This window comes from Mus pahari, chromosome 1 (genome assembly GCF_900095145.1).
Source record: "Mus pahari chromosome 1, PAHARI_EIJ_v1.1, whole genome shotgun sequence".
In the NCBI taxonomy this organism is placed as follows: domain Eukaryota; kingdom Metazoa; phylum Chordata; class Mammalia; order Rodentia; family Muridae; genus Mus; species Mus pahari.
The window spans coordinates 83,680,502-83,702,496 of record NC_034590.1 but is presented as its reverse complement, the minus strand read 5'-3'; the positions used below and the strand labels follow the sequence as shown (position 1 = coordinate 83,702,496).

At 42.7% G+C, this 21,995-nt stretch overlaps 1 protein-coding gene across 1 annotated transcript in view; it reads right to left on the bottom strand.

The window, feature by feature from the left end:
* Positions 1 to 21,995, bottom strand: part of Spon1 (spondin 1) — a 279,501-nt gene that overhangs the window by 130,589 nt on the left and 126,917 nt on the right. The window contains exon 5 of the mRNA XM_021201343.2: positions 18,588 to 18,710. Coding sequence (XP_021057002.1) covers positions 18,588 to 18,710 — 123 coding nt within the window. The remainder of the gene's footprint in view (positions 1 to 18,587; positions 18,711 to 21,995) is intronic.

Sequence of the window (21,995 nt, the reverse complement as noted above, 5' to 3'; positions counted from 1 at the left end):
AAGGACACAGAAAATAGACAGTGAGAAAAGAATGTGTTTTCCATATAGGAGGGTTTGCCCAGCACGCATCCTGCCATCCAGATCGTCTTTTTGTTTGTTTGTTTGCTTGTTTGTTTGTTTGTTTTTTCAAGACAGGGTTTCTCTGTGTAACCCTGGCTGTCCTAGAACTCACTCTGTAGACCAGGCTGGCCTTGAACTCAGAAATCCACCTGCCTCTGCATCTGCCTCCCAAATGCTGGGATTAAAGGCAGGTGCCACCACTGCCTGGCCCAGATCATCTTTAAAATGCTAAGTGCAGCAGTAGGCTCCTGGATTGAGACTAATACAAGGGACCTTCCCCAGAGCTTTACAGACTGAAGGAAGCAGAGTGCACTGACCCAAAGGAAGCTTGCAGGAGAGTCTAGGATTTGTCCTTTGCAAGAATTTCTCAGTACCATTTTGAGAGGTAGAATGGGCCCAGGAACCTGCTGTTCATCACCAAGGAAGTCAGGACTGGAACTCAAGCAGGTCAGGAAGCAGGAGCTGATGCAGAGGCCATGGAGGGATGTTCTTTACTGGCTTACTTTCATTGGCTTGCTCAGCCTGCTCTCTTACAGAACCCAAGACTACCAGCCCAGAGATGGCACCACCCACAAGGGGACCTCCCTGCTTGATCACTTATTGAGAAAACGCCTTGCAGCTGGATCTCGTGGAGGCATTTCCCCAACTGAAGCTCCTTTCTCTGTGATAACTCCAGCTTGTGTCAAGTTGACACAAAATTAACCAGTACAATATGTCCCTGTATTTCCAGCACTCATTAGGCAAGTACAGTGTTGTTATAATACCTTAAATAAATGTAGCTTAAATTCAATGAAGAAAAAAAAAAGTCACGCAAATTGTGTTGAAAGAGAAGTTTAAAAAAAAAAAAAAAAGAAAGAAAGAAAGAAACCCAGGAATCCCTGGCAATTGAGATGTATCACTGACTGCCTGGAACTTGCTATGTATCATAGGCTGGCCTCTAACCTGAGGTCCTCCTGCCTCTGCCTAATGAGTGCTGGAGATACAGGGACATACCACCATACCCAGCCCATCACAGGTTTCTTGAACATTTGTCATGTGTTTATAAAATCCTTCCATGTGCAAATATAAACTAATGCCAAACTCCCTTTTTCCACGGAATCATTCCCCCAAATTGGCTGCTGAGTTAATGTCAAAGACACTTTTGCTATGAAGCCATTCTACTGTATAGTGGGATTGATAAAGCAGCTTTAATCTTTCTTCAGGATTAACCTTGAATTTTGTAAGCTTTAAATTACATGGCTATCCTCAGGAAAGCAGCAGCAGCTGTGCTAAACAGTAAGTGGCAGGAAGGGTACAAAAGGCTGTAAAGAGGCTTTGAGAATGGGAATAGCCCAGTGTGGGATGTCAGGGAAGGTGCCTCAAAGCAGTGATGGTTTAGGCTGAAATAAAGGCCATGTGAAACCTACTTAGACACAATAGAAGCTGTTCCAGGGCTTAGCTAAAAGGTTCTGTTGTTCTTTTTTTTGTGTGTAGTGTATGTCTGTGTGTGTGAGGTGCATGTGTGCCTGTGTATAAGTGCGTGTGTGAGCATGAGTGTGTGTGCGTCACAGGACCTAGCTCTCAGCTACTGCCCCAGCGCCATGCTTACTGTCACACTCCCACCATGATATTTGTGGTCTAAGCCTCTGAAGCTGTAAGCAAGCCCCCAGTTAGATGCTTTCTTTCATAAGAGCTGCCATGGTCATGGTGTCTCTTCACAGCAACAGAACAGTGATGAAGACATCCACTAAGCCACCTCCCTAGACATTCACTAAGCCACTTCCCTAGACATCCACTAAGCCACCTCCCTAGACAGACACTGGGTTGGCTTTCTTCTATCACCCCAGCTGGGCTTTTCCCGTAACTGGTGGTCATGCAGTCTCCACTGAAGAATGGCTTATGTAGGCAAGGGAGGTTGGGTGAAACTGACCTTAAGCAGCAGAAATCACAGAACATATAAATCCCAAACTCTGTTTATGTCCCATTGTTCCAAACAAACAGGTCAGGGGCTACTAGCTTCGGTTAGCTGATGATGGGTTCCATGTGTTTGTCTGGGTTGTTGTGCAATGTGTATTTGTTATTAAATTCCTTTCTGACTGAGGACTGTGCCACTCTTTCTTCATTTCTGGTTAGGTTTTTATTATAGGACCTCTTATATAATATCTTTTAATTTCACTTTACTTATTTTTGAAACAGAATCCCATATATTCCAGGTTGGTCTTGAACTCAAGATGTATCTGAGGATGACCTTAAATTTCTGATCCTCTTGCCTCCAACCCACATGTTGGCACTATAGGTGTGTGCTACCACACTCAGTCTGGGGATAAAACCTCGGGCTTTGTGTATGCCAGGTAGTGTTGTACTAGTTGAGCTACAGATGCAGCCCTTTCCATTTTAAACTTGTAAAGCTAGGAATGATAACATGTATCTGAAACCCAGTTCTCTCTTGTTCCATTTGTGACATGGAGGAAGTAGGGACTTTAGAAAAAGTTATCCCTCAATGATGAAAGGACTTATCTGAGAAAGTAACAGGAGAGCAGAGCCAACTCACTGGAAGGTTGAGAATTTGGGTGGGATAACGATAAGGCTGGAAAAACACAATAGTTATGAGATTCAGGCATCATTAGCTGAGCTAAAACAATAGTTATGAGATTCAGGCATCATTAGCTGAGCTAAAACAAACATGCATATACTCTACATGTTATACTCTGCATATATATATATATATATATATATATATATATATATATATATGTGTGTGTGTGTGTGTGTGTGTGTGTGTGTGTGTGTGTCAGGGTTTCTCTGTATAGCCCTGGCTTTCCTGGAACTTACTCTGTAGACCAGGCTGGTCTCGAACTCAGAAATCCGCCTGCCTCTGCCTCCCAAGTGCTGGGATTAAAGGTGTGGGCCACCACTGCCCAGCTACATAACAATACTTGATAAACTCACAGCACATGCCAAAGCTGGGAAAGGACTGGAAAATATCAGCCCACACTGCCTACTATAACAGTGATGCACAAATAACTTTGTATACAGGAAACTGGACACAGAAGTTGAACAGTTATCTTTTTCTGGTGCTGGTTCATTTTGAACTCAGGTTACTCTTAAGACATTTCCACATGGTGTTTCCCACTGCATTACTTCATAGATGCGTAAACAGAGGTGGGAATGGGATAAGTTAGTCTTCATAAAGCCTTCTAAGGAAGTCTTCAGGTTACAATGTCAAGATGGCGTCCAGGTTAGTCTAGACTGTATGATACATTGTGTCTTTCAGCAGAGGACTGATGGACTCCTGAGCAATTGCTGGTGAAAGAAAAATAGATTACAGCCTCTCCCTTCCGAAATCCTCTCTTGGAGCCCTCAAATTGCTGTGACATTTGGTGTTGCGATTAAGAATTCCAGGAGAAGCCTGCTAACCATCATCTCCTTACTCTCACTTCTTTTTCTGTTTTTTTAGCCTCTGCATTCAAAGCTTGCCCTCTTCATTCCTGCTGAGGAGCTTGCCTTCAGATTACAGATCAACAATGTCAAGGCACGCAGAATTAGTCTAGGATCCCTGAACGCAAGACATGGTTACCAAAAAATTTAGTCAACAGACCAAAGATAGAAGCAGAGACCAGAGAAGCAGTGTCAAAAGAATCCATGTGTGCTGGAGACAGGGCAGTCAGACAGATGGACAGCTCTCTTCAAAGGTTGCTTAGGGACCCAATAAACCCCCAAAGACTGTGCCCTGAATCCCAATGTGGGTGGGCGGATAAAGGCACATTATTCCCTCCTTTGGGTTTTCCCAGGGTGTATACAACAAAGCAGATGCAATTTGCATTCAATGACTGAAAGCTGCTCACATCTGTAAACAGTAACTGTTCCAGCCAGCAAAACCCTCCAGAAACCTCTTATCCCTGTTTCGAGGAGCCAGATGTGAAGAGAAAGCCTTCTGCATCCCATTGTTCTTTCCACTTGAGCTGCAAGGACCCGGAGTAGCTCCATGTGGGGGCGAAATGTGGTGCGTTTTGCTCAGTTTAGAGGCAAGCTTATAATGTTGGAGTTTAATTAAACTCTTGCTGGCTGTTCTAAAGTTTCACTTCCTCCCAAGCCTTTCTTCATGCATTCCCTGCAGGAAGCACTCGCTTTTCGCGTCCAACGAGGGTCATTAGGACCACATGAATATGTACAGATGCAGGAAGGTTCCAGGATGCTCGGGGCATTTGGCTCATAACTTTTAATTTAATCAATCAGCTCAGTAGTATAGTAAAGGGATTACAACAACCCCATTCCCCGACCACAGACCAGGGCTCCAGTGCAGGGCTATCTGCGTTGAGATTTCCTGTTATCTTTCGTCCCTGTCTATGGTCGTCCATTCTGAATTTAAGTGAGGCTAGGGATGAGCTGCATGCACTTCTTTGTGCTTCTGCTTTGCTTCCAACCCCAGAGCAGTGGAGTTCTTGCAAATTGAGAGGGATGTTTGCCAAGGCTGGAGTGCCTGGCACCAACCTTTGCAGAAACCCCATTTGTGCTTATAAATATCTGGCCTTTCTTGGAATAAACAATTCTTGAGGGTGTATTTCTCAACGCATTGTTTGGAAAACTTGAGTTCATAAATGCTATTAGCTTCAGCAGAGTTTTGTGTGCAAATTCCTGGGTAACCATACAAAAGGCTATCGTTAACGGAACTTGAGTACCCCATTCCCAAATTCATAAGGCTCTTTTTGGTGTTTAGAATAGTTTCATGCAGAAGGAATACTAAATCTGTCTTTGCCCACCTCCCCTTCTTTTCTTTTTAAACACATGGTTCCACTATGCAGCCTGGAACTCACTATATAGACCAGGTTGGCCTAGAACTCTCAAAGATTCACCTGCCTCGGCCTCTTGAGTACTTCGATTAAAGGTATGTGCCACCACAGCCACCTATTAATATCTACATTTCTTGAAATCACATCTTAGAGATTAGCAAACAAGCTTGAAGGAAATAGAGAAAACTGCTGGGTTGGAGTTAACCTTCAGAGTCAATCCCATATTTTCCCCCCATTAGGGAAACTGGTAGTGTTAGACTTATATGTCAATGGATCTGTGACTGGCAATGAGCTCCATCTCTCCCCTACCCACACTCATATCACTGAGAACAGGTTTAAACTACAGGAATGAACTGCAGTGATCACGTGTTCTGGAAACTGCCAGGCAGCAGGAATAAATGGCAAGAGAGTATCAACAAGTTAATTTACTCCTCCCAGTGGTAATGGGGTGCACCCTTGAGAGACAAAATTACTTCACATAAGACAGAATTTTGGAGGGTCAGTCCCAGATAGGTACATCTTATTTAAGAAAGGATGTACTCAGGGGAAAAAAGTCCATGTTTGAGCTTCTAGGAAGAAGATAGAGGACTGCAGCCTTACCAATTCCAAGACCCAATCAAATGCCAATAAAATAGATGGAAGCAGAGGTTCAGAAGTAATCGCCAGATGAGGTGGTTTAAATGAGAATGCCCTCCCACCCCCCATGGGCTCAGATGCTGCTGGGACACTTGATCTCCAGTTGGTGGTGCTGTTTGGGTAAGTGTAGGAAGTGTGGCCTTGTTGGAGGAAATGTGTCATCAAGAGTGGGCATTGGGGTTTCAAAGCCACATGCCATTCCCAGCTCATGTTCTCTGCTTCCTTCTTATAGTTCAAGATGGAGCACCCGGCTTCTGCTCTAGCTGTCATGCCTGCTACTTGCTATCATGCTTCCCTGCTGTGATAACTCTCTTATTCTCTGGAACTGTAAGGTCAAGTAAACCTGCCCTTTTATAAGTTGTCTTGGTCATGGTATTTTATCTTTCGTCTCCTTTTCTGTTCCTTCATTCTGAATTTAACTGTGGCTAGGGGTAAGCTGCAAGTATTTCTTTGTGCTTCCAACCCCAAAGCAGAAGAGAACCTGCAAACTGAGAGGGTTGCTCACCAGGGTTGTGTGAAAGAAAAGCAGCTAAGACACCGTATCATCAAGAAGAAGTGAAGGAAGAGTGAGTGGCCGAGAACAAGGAACGACCAGGAGTGCTTGGCAGTGTGAGAGGAAGAAGGCACACGGAGAACCCGTACAGAGGAGGGTAGGTGTAGGAGGGAGAAATCAATAAACCACAGGATGAAACAACAATCGAAACAGCTTTAGGAAAACTTACAAGGGGTGTGGTAAATGTATAAGCAAGACATTATGCCCACTTCTGAAGAGATCCTTATGAGAGGAAGGGGCAGTGGGTAGCAAGCAGTAAGCAAGGGTGAGGTCCGATACATGATTGAGTGCCATCAGAAATTCAACAGAGAGAAAACAAAATAACTGTACAGGGTATGAAGAAATGAGAGGACAGAAATGGAGTGTTCTGGGAGAAGCAGGAATTAAAGCAAGAGAAAGCACCCGCTAAGCACACCCTTCACAGAGAACAAACGCATCGTGTCAACTTGTGGAATCAATGAGGTAAGAGCAAAGGACAAAAGGACAGAGAAATAAAAATAAAAGACCAACTAGAAGAAAAAATATCAGTGTTGCAAACGAAAAACACACATCCTACAAGGAGCGAAGCTGCAGATTCCTTGTAGGAATCTGGTCATAAATGAATGAAGACCAGGTTTCATCACTGAGATGGAAAACCACATACAAAGCATGCAGTAAATGCTGTAGTGAACACACAAGGCTAATTCTTTTTCTAGTTTCAACTCGGTCTAGGATTTTTGTTGTTGTTAGAGGGTAAGTGCATAAAATATATATTTAATGGTGAAAATGTAAAATCCAGTGTGAAGCTTTGCAGCTTCAGAATGGCTCTACTAACTGTACAGAAGTCGTTAAGACATATAGACTCTGAGTCTGGTTAATTTTGCGGTCTGATGTTATTTTTATTTGCAAGTTCTTTATAATAAAGTTTTAATAAAAAAGGATTTGGGTTTTTAATCCAGTTATTTTCCAAGTGAAAATATTTTTACAAATGTTCAGATGTAAGAAATAAAATCACTCACTAATGAAAAAGCACTGGTTTACTATTTTCCTCTGAAAATAAGGCTTCTTAAAAGAGGAAAGATAATGTACTAAAAGACTGCAAGAAATCCTGAATTAATAAGTATTTATTGATGACATAAATAATTAAAACTAATAACAGAACTATTGTTTGGAAATGGACTTTCCAGCTAAGAACTGTCAGGATAAAAGCAGAGTGAAATAAACAAACCAAGCACCAAATGAAATCAGTGTAAATTGGAAATGGGAAGAGCTGTGAAAATTAACCTCAAAACTTTCCCATAAAGTGAATCAAAGATACTGCTCTAATGAGCAGAGGGTATACAGAAAAACCAGAAAGGAAATCCTTGCTCTTTTTATTTTTTATGATTTATTTTTTCTATTATATATTTATTTTATTTCCTGCATTCATGAATGGTATGCGAACCAGGTGCATGCAGTACCTGTGGAAGCCAGAAGAGGGCACCAGATTCCCTGGCACTAAGTTTTGGATGGTTGTAAATTACCATGTTGGGGGTTGGGAACTAAGCCCACATCCTCTTTGAGAGCAGCAAGTGCTCTTAACTGCTGAATCATTTCTCCAGCCCTCTACTTAGTCTTAATTAGTTAACTAGTTGATTAATTAATATTTGCAGAGCTAAGGATTGAACCCAGTGTCTTGCGCCAAGGCTACATTCCACAGCCCATTTCTTATAAATCAACAGTTAATTGAGGAGGGAAAAAAAAATGAGTGACAATGAGAATTAAACATACGCAAGACCCAAGCCAATCAAATAGTATTATATGGAGTAATACCAAAGAAAGTCTAAAATCATCTGGGACTTGCAGAGCAGAACCTGGGGAGACTGGGTTATTGTAAATGCAAAGCATTTGGGAGACAAAACAAAACAGAACCGAACCGAACCGAAGACAAGTGCTTCCAATAGGGTGAACTTAGTAATTTCCTAGGAGATCTTAAAACCTTCAAAAGTTTGAAATTACTATAAAGTTAATCAAGATATATCAAAGGAAAGAGAAACCAAGCAAGACTGTAGGTGAGATCCGCTTTAAGGCACAAGTTATTAAAATAAGATAATCTGTTAGTAAAGCAAAGGCTAGAGCTAATGAGAACACTGTGATATTACATCTACAGGACCTACAAGACACTGCAATAAATAGAAAGTAACCACGGTAAAACACAGAGATCAATATGTATACAATATTAGAACAAGGTATTAATGCCCTCACTATCAGAATAGCATAATGAAGAGGAAGTGATAGAGGTTTAAAACCTAACTGAACATACTGTAATACAGCAGAGAGGGCAGAGGTTGTTTAAAATTAGAGTGCTTAAGCTGGCGTTTTATTGCAGGCTCCTTAAGGAGATGAGGAATTAACATAGTCCCCTTGTTCTCTAGAGTCTGTCCTGGGAAAGATCGAAAAAAACTTGAAAAATCCAAGGAATCACTAGAGACACTAGGTACTAGGGAGATGGTCCTTCACCGGATGCTGTACCATGGAAGCACAGAAGGCTTTGACAGCAGTCAACAGGCAGCCTGGGCCTCCCTTTCCTGGCTTCATCTTGTTCTCTTTCCTTAAACACTCCAGAACAGATATCACCCAACATTTCCCCGTGACTAGCATGCAGATACAAGGCATAACAGGTACATCAGCAGAGAACACGGGGTTCCTGCAGAGAAACTGGATCCCAGGCAAGGGCAGCTAGCGATCAAGAAGAAAGCAGGGCATGACGCAGCTTTGTAGCAGCAGATAGGCCAACAATTCTACATAAGCACAGTGCATATCCTTAAAGTCAGAGGGAAGATATTAATAATCCAAAACAGAAACAAGTAGAGGGAGGCTGCAGAGAGTTCGGCAGTCAGAAGCACCCACTGATCTGTTAGAGGACCCAGGTCTGGTTCCCAGCACTCATGCATGACAGCCAAGTACAGTTTCCAGGGATCAGATGCCCTCTGGCTTCTGAGGGTCCTGCATGCATATGGTACTCATAAATTTGCAAGGACCACAGGCATACATAAAGTAAGTAGGTAAGTCAACAAATCTTTCAAAAGAGAACTAAAGACAAACACACAAAAGTAGAGAAAAGGACCCAAACACAAATGAGCTATTAGCACACACATTCATAAAGGCCATGGAATCCTTTCTGAAGATGCACAACCTCAGTCCAATTGGAGGAAACAGCAATGACCCCAAACTGACAGTCTATATGCTACCTCTGGGCGCTCTTCAAAACTGTCCATGGCAGTAACATCAAGGAAGTGTTCCACATTGAGGCCAATGAAAGATGTATAACAAGTAATTGCCCTGTAAAATAACTGGCTTAGATTCTGGGTGAAGATTTCTCTTTTCTTTGCTATAGAGCGGTTCTGTGCAATATTGTAGGTGATATTTACACATGACTACCATGTGATTAAAGTGTGGCAAGTCTGAATGCAAAACAGGTACCAGATCTTAGCGTGCCACAAAAAAAAATGCAAAATATGTCCACAATGAATTTGCAGGCCAATTTTATGTTAGCATGACATGATTTGGGGTACTGGCTTCAATAAAATAGAACATTAAATTTAATTTTATTGGAGCTGACGAGGTGGCTGAGCAGTTAGGAGCACTTGCTGCTCTTGCAAGGACTCAAGTTCACTTTCCAGGGTGCACACAGTGGCTTGCAACTCCATCTCTAGGGAATCTGAGACCCTCTTCTGGACCCCGAGTGCATGCATGTGGTGCACATATATACATACAGGCAAAACACACATACATGCAAAATAAATGACTCTAAAAAATTTAATTTTATGGCTTCTTTTTACTTTTTAAACACAGCTTCTAGAACATTTAAATTGTTCCATGTTGCTGACACTGGCAGCTTGTATTGTAAGATATTATATGGTGTCCATGAAGAAGACAGGAGAGGCATGATTAATGTAAGTTAGACAAAGTGTCCAGACTGGATAGCAGTGTTTTTTTATCAGTATTAGTACTCAGTGTGCAGCAATTTCGTATAAGAATGCCTTCTTTGGGGAAGCACACACCAAAGTTCTTAAGACTAAAGATCCAGACACATGTCTGCCTGCCTCTCCCATGCAAAAGCTGAGGCTGCCTTCCTTTCTCAGACAGATGACTGACTCTAGGCAGTGTCGAGTCGACAGTTAAAGCTAACTAGGGCAGAGGCTCAGAGAGGAAAATAAGAGATGAAATGTTTGACAACAACCATTTCTTAGGATTAAAGAAAGAGGCAAAAGCAAGACCTCATGTGGAAAGGACTTGTGAAGTAGGGAACTAGTTTTTGAAACTTAAAACCCAGTGGTATTCATAGGAAGATGAAGAGGAAACATCAAAGAGACAGACAGACAGACAGATAGACAGACAGAAAAACAGAAGAAAAACTTGAAATGCAGAGGGAAAGTGCAGATCCCTTAGCAAGAAGCAAGTTGCCAGAGACTCTCTAGATGGTGGGATGTATGGGCACAGCGCTTAACAGTAGAAAAGAAAAGGCTTTCGAACCTCGGCCTCATCTTCAGTCCCATGTCACTGAAGTGTGAGAACATAAGAAGATATTCCCAGGCATGTAGAGCATCAAGACTTGCCTTGCAAAGAGAGGTGGAGAATGCTCTTGCAGAAAGTACCCGAGGAGAGAAATACAAAGGGCAAGGGGAGACCAAGGCTTTAGAAAAGTTTCTGGTGGTTTAGACACACAAAGTCTAAAGACTGAATAAAGAAGTAATGGTGATCAGGAAATACAATTCTAGAAATCAATCAATATAAAGTATGTGTGTGGGTAGAAAGGTGGCAGAGAGCTAAGGAATATGAGGTGTGCAAAAGTTCAGGGTATCATGATATCAACACACTTGTGATGTTAATGTGGGGAGTCACACAGCTTTTGGTTGTTATTGTTTTGAGACAGGGTCCCAGGCAGCCCAGCCTAACCTCAGATTTGCTTTGTGGCTGATGTAGACTTTGGACCTTCATGTTCCTCACGCACCTCCCAAGGGCTAGGATCACATGCCTGTGCCACAGTACATTGCTCAGTTAACTTTTCAACCAGAAGAAGATATAACTGGGCAATAGGAAAAAAAAGTATAAAATTTAAAAAGGAACAGAAAGGATAATCAGGACACATAAAAATGAAAAGAAAAAATTAGTACGGCTAATCACAATAATGGTGACTTATGTGGAGTGAGATCAAAAGCAAATAGTGTGAAAGGGGCATAACATGGTCCAGTGATGCTGTGTACTGGGCAGGGGTGGGGGCTGACATGGAGCAGTGATGCTGTGCACTGGGCAGGGGTGGGGGCTGACATGGAGCAGTGATGCTGTGCACTGGGCAGGGGTGGGGGCTGACATGGAGCAGTGATGCTGTGCACTGGGCAGGGGTGGGGGCTGACATGGAGCAGTGATGCTGTGCACTGGGCAGGGGTGGGGGCTGACATGGAGCAGTGATGCTGTGCATTGGGCAGGGAAGAGCACATCCCTCAGTGCCCAGTGCCCATGGAGGAATAGGAAGGAAAGCTTACCAAGGCAAACATGCACTGGGTTATTAAATAAACAAACAGTAAATATAGCAAAGAAGGAGCTATGTATGTAGCACATACTCGCTCATCAAAACAAAGTAAAGAAACAAAACCAAGAACGAAAATACAAATAAAAAAACCTTCAACCTCTCTGAAATTTTAAAATACTCTACTAATTAACATCTATGTCCAGAAGGTAGAGTGCACAAAAGCATTTTATCAAGGGAACAGTGAACATAAGAGGTCTATGGTAAGACCTCTGGGAAGGGCTTGGGGATCAACTAAGAGGAAAATTCACAGCCTTGTGTGCATTAATAATTAATAAATACAAAAATACAGAAAGGAGAGAAGCCAGTGTATAAAAGTAAACAATATGGAAATTTACCAACAGCACAAAAGGGCCATCCAAATGACACAGAAGATAATAGGATGCATAAAAGCAGATGTATGCAAATTAGAAGAGTGATAACAATGCCATTATTTAAGTCCCTAACAAAGCTTATTAGATAAAAGCAATCCAGATTAGTCAGGAAATAAAGGAGGAAGATCTTCCCTCTATCACGGTTGTCTGATAAGGACGGTGAAAACCTGTGCAAAATGAGTGATTGTTAAGGAAAGAAGAAAAATTCTAAAACTAGACACAAAAGAACTCATTTATGCCAACAACCGATGAGGAAATTGGAGAAGAATTTATGGGAAAATCACTAAGTGTGTGTGGGTGACTCTTTCCAACAATCAGCTTTTTTCTTTATTTTTCTCTCATACAATATATCCCGACCAGAAGTGCCCTTCCTCCATCCTCCCAGTCCCTACCTCCCCTCCACCCCGCACCCCATCTGCCCTCTGCCCCAGATTCACTGCTCCTCCATTTATTTCCCTCATATAGAAAAGAGCAGGTCTCTCAGGGATATCAACCAAACATGGCATAACAAGATACAAGACTAGGCCAAACCGTCATATCAAGGCTGGATGAGGCAACCCAGTAGGAGGAAAAGGGTCCTAAGAGCAGGCAAGAGAGTCAGAGCCAGCCCCCTTCTCCCACTGTCAGGAGTCCCACCAGAGCAAAACAATCACAACATATCTGTAAAGGTCCTAGGTCAGACCCAGGCAAGCTCCCTGATTGTCACCTCAGTCCCCGTGAGCCCCTATGAGCCCTGCTTAGTTGATTCTGTAGGCCATGTTCTCATGGTGTCCTTGACCCCTCTGGCTCCTACAATCCTTCCTCCCACTCTTCCTCGAGGTTTGCCAAGTTCAACCTAGTGTCTGGCTGTGGATCTCTGCATCTACCAACTATCAGTTTCTAATAGACATGGGGAAGTAACAACTAGTTAATTTGAGATTAATATCAGATTAAAGAGAATCAAAATCCAGAAACTACTTGCTCCTTCATGGAGATAAGAAGTTGAAGTCAGTACTGGTGGACTATTATTCTATTATTTATACGTGGTTTTTAATTTCAGTGCTTTCTCTGTTCTCAGGAGTCCTGACATCACCTTAGTAGCTGATAGAAGAAGAGTAAGATGTCTTGTCTGTAGTAAGACAAGGTTGGGACTCGTAACTATGAGAGAAAAGTAATCATAAAACTAGGATTCAATGAGTTAAATGTGATGCGGAAACTTTGCATATAACTAGATGAACAAAAGGATAAAAATATTAAGTCATCAAGTGAGCACTAGTTTAGTAATTTTTATGGGACTGGAAATAATAATTTTTAAATGACTTACGTATTTTTATTTTATGTGCATTGGTGTTTTGCCTGCATGTATGCATGAGTGTGCCAGGTGCCCTAGAACTGGAATTACAGACAGTTGTGAACTGCTGGTGTGTGCTAGCATCAACCCAGGTCCTCTGGAAGAGCACACAGCACTCTTAACCACTGAGCCATCTCTCTGGGCCCCACGAACATTTTTTTTTTTTTTTTAAAGCAAGTGACCCAATGGAGAAGATGGCTGAATGTCATTGCAAAATTAACTTCAAATATATAGGATGTGTTTCCCAGTGGCAATATTAATATTTTAGCCAATGTGTCATCAAATTAAAAACTGGATATAGGAAAATATTCTTCAATATTTGCTTGTCAAATAGTATTAAATGATTCTATGTCCAAAGTGGAGGAAGTCATTAGGAGATGACAAGCTGTCTACAGGATGAAAGCATTTGTCAAGAGCCCAGATTCCTATGAGGGCTAGTGATGGAAGATGCTTAGCATCAGTATGAAGCTCTGTGAAGACTGGACACTTGTCCGGCCCTTATGGGCCTGGCCACCTTGTTTCTGGGAAGCAGTACTGCCCATGGTTCCCACAGTTGAGAGTGGCAGTCTGGCAATACCTAGGACAGACACCATGGAGCTTGAAGTAGGTTTTAGCAATGCATTCAAGTGCAACAAACTGGGAACTCTCTCTCTCTCTCTCTCTCTCTCTCTCTCTCTCTCTCTCTCTCTCTGGCTTCTAAGTTGGGCTGTCTGCAGAACAGTAGGTGGGATGGCACAGGAGTTAGTATCAATGGACTTCACATTGGATGATGCCTTGTGCATTAGATGTTTAATTCAACTGTGGAGGACAGAGGAGTGATTCCCTTCATGACAGTCCCCAAGGGAAGATAAAATGAAACCACTTGGATCTCAGCCTTGGTTTTGGTTCAAACATTCTGCAACTATTGACTGCTTCATAATAGACCCCAAGAGGAGGAAAAGGAGAATTATCTGGTCCGAGCTTTGATTTTGGTTCATGTCTTCTCTGGCCATCTGATTGTGTAATGTTACTTTCTTGTGTGTCAAGACCTTTTCACTTACAGTGAAAAAAGGAGGCAAACTTACATGGTCTAACTTTAAAACGTATCTCAAGAGCTCCTTCACTGGGAGGGTTTGGGAAGAATGCCACAGTTTCCAGATGTCTAGCAGAGATTTTGATAGTACCAGAGAAGAGGAATACCTGAAGCTATTTGGTCCATTCTCCACTGGCCTCTGTCTCTAGATATTGCCATATCTAGTCCTTCCCAGACAGAGGAATGCAGACTTCACCCAAGGAAAGAACCCCAGAAGCAGCATTTGGAACAAGGTATTTTGTACAATGGTTGAGAAGAGACACCTGCAGACACAGTTCACAATGTTTGAAGAAGCAGGGTGGCTGACTGACTGTGCATGTTGACTGACTGGACATGGTACTGTTCAGTCCCCCATGTAGCAGTCCTTGTGATCCTCAAAGGTAAATTACTCACCTTTTACTTTACTTCAACCAAGGATTGAACACCCAAGTTTGTTTTCTTACCCCATTGCAGAGTTTACCAAAGTGTGACCCACAGACTCCTGAGAGCCCTGAGATCCTTTCAGGGAATCTGAGAGATTAAAACTATTTCATAACAAAATGAAGACATTATTTTCTTGCTGTAGTGTGTTGACACTGGCAGTGAAGATGGGTCAAGGCAATAGCCTTGGCCTGTATTAGTAGCTGATGTCTTCCTCGGGGCCACACGTTCACAGCGGACAATAAAAGGCTCTGTTTTGCATGAGTGTACTTCATGTAACAGAAAAAATGAGTCATTTGAAGTTTCGACTGATAAATATACACCTTGCCATTCAGAGCGACTAATAGCAGAATGTAAAAAAGCAATAAAAAATGTAAAGCAGCTCTGCTCTATGGACTGGAGCACTCCGGTTGTCCTCAGTGAGCACGCTTAGTGATTCTCTGAGGTGCAAGGCACACTAGCCACTTTGCACATCCATAAAACATCATTTTTACTTGAAAGAACAAATGACAGGCAAATTACGGTTATTCTGACTTGGGAATCTGGCAGACATTTTTCTCAAAAAATGAAGTCAGTCTGTCACTTCAAGGAAAACAACTGACAGTATGTGTTGCCGATAATAAAATCTGAGTTTTCAAGCAAAACTCAGAATCGTGGGAAACTTGTAGCCATTACTGTGAACTTGATAGTTTGCAAGTTATCCATTACTCTCCTGATGGGCTCTGTCCTCTGGGGATGGGTATGAGTTTGATACTGTTTAGTGTGAAGTCTTGGCATTTGGATGATCTGTGACTCTCAATAAGCCAGTATTTTTCATAAGGTCCGCATCAGGGCTACACAATCATGTGTTTGTGAAATATCCATCCAAAGAAGAAGGTAAGCAGCGAATTTTGGTTACAGAATACAAATCTATTGGCACAATCACATATTCTGCATTGTAACTGGATTTAACAAAATTCTGCTATTTGTAGACTTTGAAGTAGTTTGTGGTATAGTACCAGAGATTTTTCTCTAAGTATCTGGAAAGATTATGATAACACTCTTTAAAAATTTATTTTATTTATGTATACGTGTGTATGCCTGCTTATCTGCATGTGTGTCACATGTGTGCAGGTGCCGACAGAGGCCAGCAGAAGATGTCAGATCCTCTGAATTAGAAATTGCTGTGAGTGGGCCTTGGTAAGAAGAGCAAGTACCCTTAACCACTGAACAATTTCTCCAGTGCCCCCAAACACTCTTTTTTTCCTACTTACAATGCACGAGGGCTAGGATTGTCTTCACATACTTTTATCAAAGATGTAAATCACTAGATTGAATGCAGAAACAAAAGTGAGTGTCAGTCCATGTGGCAATGACACCCTTTTCACAACTACTTTCTTTGGCTAACACAGTAACTTTCTTAAAATATATGTTTTTTGTTAGCATGTGACAAACTTATTGAACATGCAATGTATTTATTATTGCTATGTTACTTAAAACTAAAAAGTAGTTAAAACTTTTCTCAGCTAAGGGAAACACTGAGAGATTTAACATAAGCATATTGATGCTCTCGGTGATTCTTAAACATATTAAAAGGATGCAGAGACTGAAGAGGCTGAGAGCCTTTGTCCCAAGATCCCTGCTTTGCAAAGTGACATTTTGGATGACTAATTAAAAAGAGACAAGGGACTTGGCACTAGACAGTTTGTTGTCAGGAAGCTTCTCTGGGCTGACAACGGGGCTGGTTATCATGACAGAATTATCCCTGCAGCTTATATTAGTAGAAATCATCTTTGCCATTGCCTGTGTCCTTGCCAGTGGCCCAGTCCTTCAAGCATCCAAGTTCACCCGTGGCCTTGCAAGAACAATCTGGCGCTGTCCCTGATCAGTACTGGGCATCTTGACTCAGTGTTAGCTAGATACCTGCCTCCCAGATGGTAGCAGGTATGGTCCACTGTTACCACCTAATCCTCAGGAGGGTACCAGGCATGGTCAGGGACAAAGACTCAAAGATGAGCAGATCATAGCTTTTTTCCCAGAGCCAGGTTATTGCTTTTATCCCAAAGGAGTTTCCAGTTTACGAGAAGAAACTTCTAGAAGAAATAATTCCAACACAATGTGGTAAATGCTATTCTGTGTTTGAAGATGAAAGTCTTTCAACAGAAAAATTAGGGCACATCCTGGCTCTGTGATGTGATGCCTGACAATGGGAGCAATCCTAGGGATCAGGGACACGCGTCTTCTCTATTTATTAAGCTCTCAACCGCACCACAGAAACTCTCTGTAGGTTTGCATGTGGTTTGTCCCAGAGGCCCAGAGACAACGATTTGGTGCCATGCCCTGGCCACCTAAATTGTGGGAGACAACAGTGACCAAACAGAAATGAAAAAAAAAAAAAAAACTCCTTAGGACCACAAAAGATGAGCAACGGCCCAGCCATTTTATCTCTTCGGTTAGTGGGGACACTGTAGGACATTTTTTTTTCTAGCATTCCAGTTCTAAGGCCCCCTCCTGGACAGAGAGGCTAAGTTTGCTCACAGGAGTCTCTCATGCAGCTGAGACTAGAGCAGGCTGAATCCCAGAGTCTGAGGAATGGCTTAGCCAGAGGCCTTAAGTTCCTGAATTTCAACTTTATGGGAGTTAAATTAAATAATAAGCCTCTTGATCTGGAGTCCCCGCCGGAGTTCCCTTTGGGTGGGCTGTTTGGGCACCAAGGGAGGTTCTGATATTCCCCGGGGTCTACTTAAGTCCCTATCATGCACCCTTTTCCCACTTGCCTTTGGAGACCTGGCCCCAATCCCTCTTTTTAATCTCCTCTCCTATTTCTGTGGTTCTTCCCAGCTGTGGTAACTTCAGAGTGAAATAAACTCCTAAGAACAAAACAGACCATCCTCAGACAGTGCCACCCACAGCCAACCTGCCTCCCAAGGCTGCAGAGAATGCCCCCCTCCCTCAGGTCTTAAAGGAAACATAAAGCAAAGGCAGGACATTGTACATTTGACTCTGGACAAATGGTGACTTCTCTCTGATCTTCAGGGAGTTTATCCACAAAGCCGGCTATTTTCCAATTCATGGGTACCCCATCAGCAAACGTGCTTAATATTGTGTGGGTCAGCTCACCACTCACAGCAACAAATTCCACGTGATGATTCGACTGCTGTCTACCTCCCCACAGTCCCTAAATGGCATGGGATCCTGCATTGAATCTTTTCTCCTGCTCACTGTTGTATTTTAAAGTGCTCATTACAAATTTGTTGAGATAACTGTCTGACTAAAAAGAGTTGGAGAATGTCCTATTTTAGGATACTCTCTCACATTGTGACTTTGGAGCCTCCTGACAACTCCTGTGGACTGGGATCAGCTTCTTTGAGTTTGGGGTCATGTGGCATCAGACAGTGACATCTGGATCCAGAGGGGATGTTATGTATTGGATGATGACTGACACTATGGTTGTGGGTACTGAGTTACTATGGTTAAGGGCACCGAGTAACTGCTACACTGTCTGTGGAGTCAAGAGAATCCCCTGGCTAGTCATCTCTAATAACAGTCTGTTCTGTAACGTGGGTACAGCTGTTTTAGGAGGACGGAGGCTACAAATTGCTTGGCTTGAAGATAAAAGAAGCACAGATAAAACTGTCGGAACAATGTCATACAAAGAATTTAAAAGCATACCAGGATTATGCCTGTGAATGTGTCCATGAATTTGCTTTCTTAGGGTGCAAGTTCCACAAATCAGTGGATATTATGAGCAAGCAGGCCTGACACAGCTCAGCTAATGGATTCCATGATCAGACCACGCATTAGCAATGTGCTTCCCCTGACCCATAAAGTAGCTGCTGTACTCACGAGGGTAATCCTTCGGATGAGTCTTCTCGGACCAGTTCCCATAAAATGTGAGTCTGTACTTGGCAGTTCCACAGGCGCAGCAGTCTAAGATCGGTCTGTCCGTTACCCCATCAAGTGTGGGATCTGGAACGGGAAGTCAAGTTAGAAAGCAGATGGGGACCTCATAAAAGACAGCCTTGTCTTATCCTTGATCCCTGTATAAAGAAGATGCAATACAGTTGCATTGATTTGTAAGACTCAAGACCAGCACTGGGATTACTATGGATTTTATATTTCTCAACTATGAATATAATAGTTTGCAAACAAAAGAAATTCAAAGTTCTTGCTCTCCAGTCTGAGGTGTTCTATGGAATCGAGAGTACAGAATCTCTAGGGTGAGAAGACTTTGGGAAATCAATGTTAATTTTTACTCAGTTATTCTTTTCATTTTGAAGACTCTGTGTGTGTGTGTGTGTGTGTGTGTGTGTGTATGTGTGTTTGATTGTGTGAGGGAATGCCATGTGTTCGCAGGTGCCTGAGAACACCAGAGGAGGGTGTCAGATTCCTGGGAGCTAGAGTTACAGATGGTTGTGAGACACTTGATGTAGGTGCTGGGAACCAAGCCAGGGTCATCTGCAAGAGCAGCAAATGCTTTACACCACTGAGCTGCCTCTCCAGCCCTTACGGAACTGTTCTTTCGCTATCCTGGCTTCCTCCCCATCCCTTCCACAGTAGCATCTCTCTATTAGATTTTTCCAAGAAGTTCTTGTGAGGGCTCAAAATGCTGGACCAGAGCAGAGACAGGGGTGTCTTTAAAGTAGGTCAATGAGAGCAAGTAGAGTGGTCCTCAGCCTTCCTAACTCTGCAATACTTTGATGCAGTGCCTCATGTTGTGGTAACCCTCAACTATAACATTATTTTCACTGCTACTTTAACTGTAGTTTTGCTACTGTTATGAATTGCAATGTAAATATTTGATATGCAGGATATCTTATATATGACCCCTATGACAGGGTCATTTGATGCTCAATGGGGTCTCAACCCACAGGTTGAGAATCACAGAAGTAGGAGCTGGAAATTAAGAGGAAGGGATTCTTATGCACGGGGGATGGGGGGAGGGTGTTGCAAATGTGTTCTCAAGTTCAAGTTTCCTTCTGAGTGTAGAAGCAGCCAGGAAAATTTTAAGATTCCCTCTCCAACCCCATTTTTAGCTGTGAGTAGCTGATAAGTAGGTAAAGAGAGATTGCATGAATAAATTCAGCATTTCTGATTGTTAAACCCAAAGCTCTAACTGCCTTAGTGCTCTCGGACTGCTCAGCTGCCTCTGAAAGGGGACAATGCCTACAGACGCCACTTACTGCAACTGCGTTTTCTGTAGCTCTCTCTCCCAGCTGTGTTAACATCAATCTTCCCTTTTTGCAAGTTGGACATTTTTTTCTTAAATATTGTACAAAAGAGCGGCAACCGAGGGGATGAAAGCCATTTTGCATGTCAGAAACAGCATTTTTCAATCTCTTTAGGAATTTGCTGAGCTTGCTGGGCTTGAACATGCAAAATCGATGATGGGGAGAAATGAGTTTGGGCATGGAGACCGAGCATGAGATGGTGGTACAGAGACAGACTGAGTCTTTGTATGCGCTGCTTTCATTCCGTGTATATACTGCCCTCGGAAGGGCTCTGGGTATCCCTGGAGGTTTATTTTATTTTATTTTATTTTTTGGTTTTCCGAGACAGGGTTTCTCTGTATAGCCCTGGCTGTCCTGGAACTCACTTTGTTGACCAGACTGGCCTAGAACTAGAAATCCGCCTGCCTCTGCCTCCGGAGTGCTGGGATTAAAGGCGTGCACCACCACACCCGGCTCATCCCTGGAGGTTTAAACGTGAAATATCCTCCACGGGCTCATGTGTTCCAATACTTGGTCCCAGCTGGTGACACTGTTTGGGAAGGTCACGGAACCTTTCAGAGATGGAACCTTGTTGAAGGAAGTAGGTCACTGGGGGGCGGGCCTTGAGGCTATGTAGTCCAACGTCATTTCCTGTGCCCTCTTTATAGATGCATTTCTGACAAGACAGCCCTTTACTCCTGCCACCCTGTCTTCACTGCTGTGGTGGATTATATCCCTCTGCAGTGAAGACGAAAATAAACCCTTTGTTCTTTGTGTTGTTTCTGTCAGGGTATTTTATTACAGCGACAGTAAAGTAACTAAGACAGCCCTCTTTTGCAGATTGTTAAAAGGAAGAATCTGGGTGAATGACTTGGTCAAGTTTACTTCTGAATGTAGTAGCAGGCTAGTGAAGCCATGCAGGCAGAGGTGGGACCCAGGTCTGTTTTTGGTCCAGAGCCTATGATCTCACTCTGAATTCAATCACTTTAGGAAAGACTCATTCTAGATAGGACTGCATAAATGATACCTAGTGAAAAAGAAAAGTATTTCTATTTTACTTTTTCCAAATGAAGACGGGTACATAAACAAAACAAAGCCCACCCTACAGATTTCAGAGATTTCTAAAGACATTCAAAGGAGAAGGCTGCAGCCACCGGAAGCAGGAATCACTGGCAGAGACTACACTGTTGTTTGTGCCCAGACACAAGTGCCCGCTAACACCTGTGCACAGAACCTGGACTTGATTTCTGGGCAAGCCACTTGGATAATAAGGATACCCTTACCTAGTACATTTTAGGATAGGTAGCTTGAACCAGAATATCTGGTCCTTTTGCAGTTCCAGATGATGAGCTGCATTGTTTAAAAAAAAAAAAAATCTAAATTAGCTTTGAAAAGAGGCTTTGGATCTGAGAGATACACGCTGGGATTTTGATCGTAAAGACCAGGTGCTGTTAAATGAGGCAGCAACAATGTCCGGAAGACCCAAAATAAGAGCAATTGGGAGATTTACTTTATCAAAAGAGCTTTTAGACTTAGGTAGCGAAGTTAAAAGACACTGTGAAGGCCTTTACAGAAGTGAATATATGACAGCCTTTGGAGAGTAAGCTTCCATGTAAAAATTAAATTTCTAGGTTTGAAAAGGAAACTGTTTCCCACCAAGGGCAGGCTCTTGCTAACCAAGCAGGCTTTCAGAAGGCAGTGTTGGCAAGCACCTACATATTCTCATAGTGCAACAGCTGGGCGGCTCAGCTGGATAACCTTGTCCCGGAGTGTGGTCTCAGTTTCCCTTTCTTTCATTCTTACACACACACACACACACACACACACACACACACTTTTTGAGACAGGGTCTCAATATGTACCCTTGGCTGTCTTTGAACTTAGTATAGAGATGAGGCTGGTCAAAGATCTGCCTGCCTCCATCTCCTGAATACTTTTTACCACACCCAGCTTTAGTCTCATTTATTTTGTGCAGTATTGGGGATCAAATCCATGTCCTTGTATGTTTTAGGCCACTGCTGTACTGCTGAGCACACCCAGCACC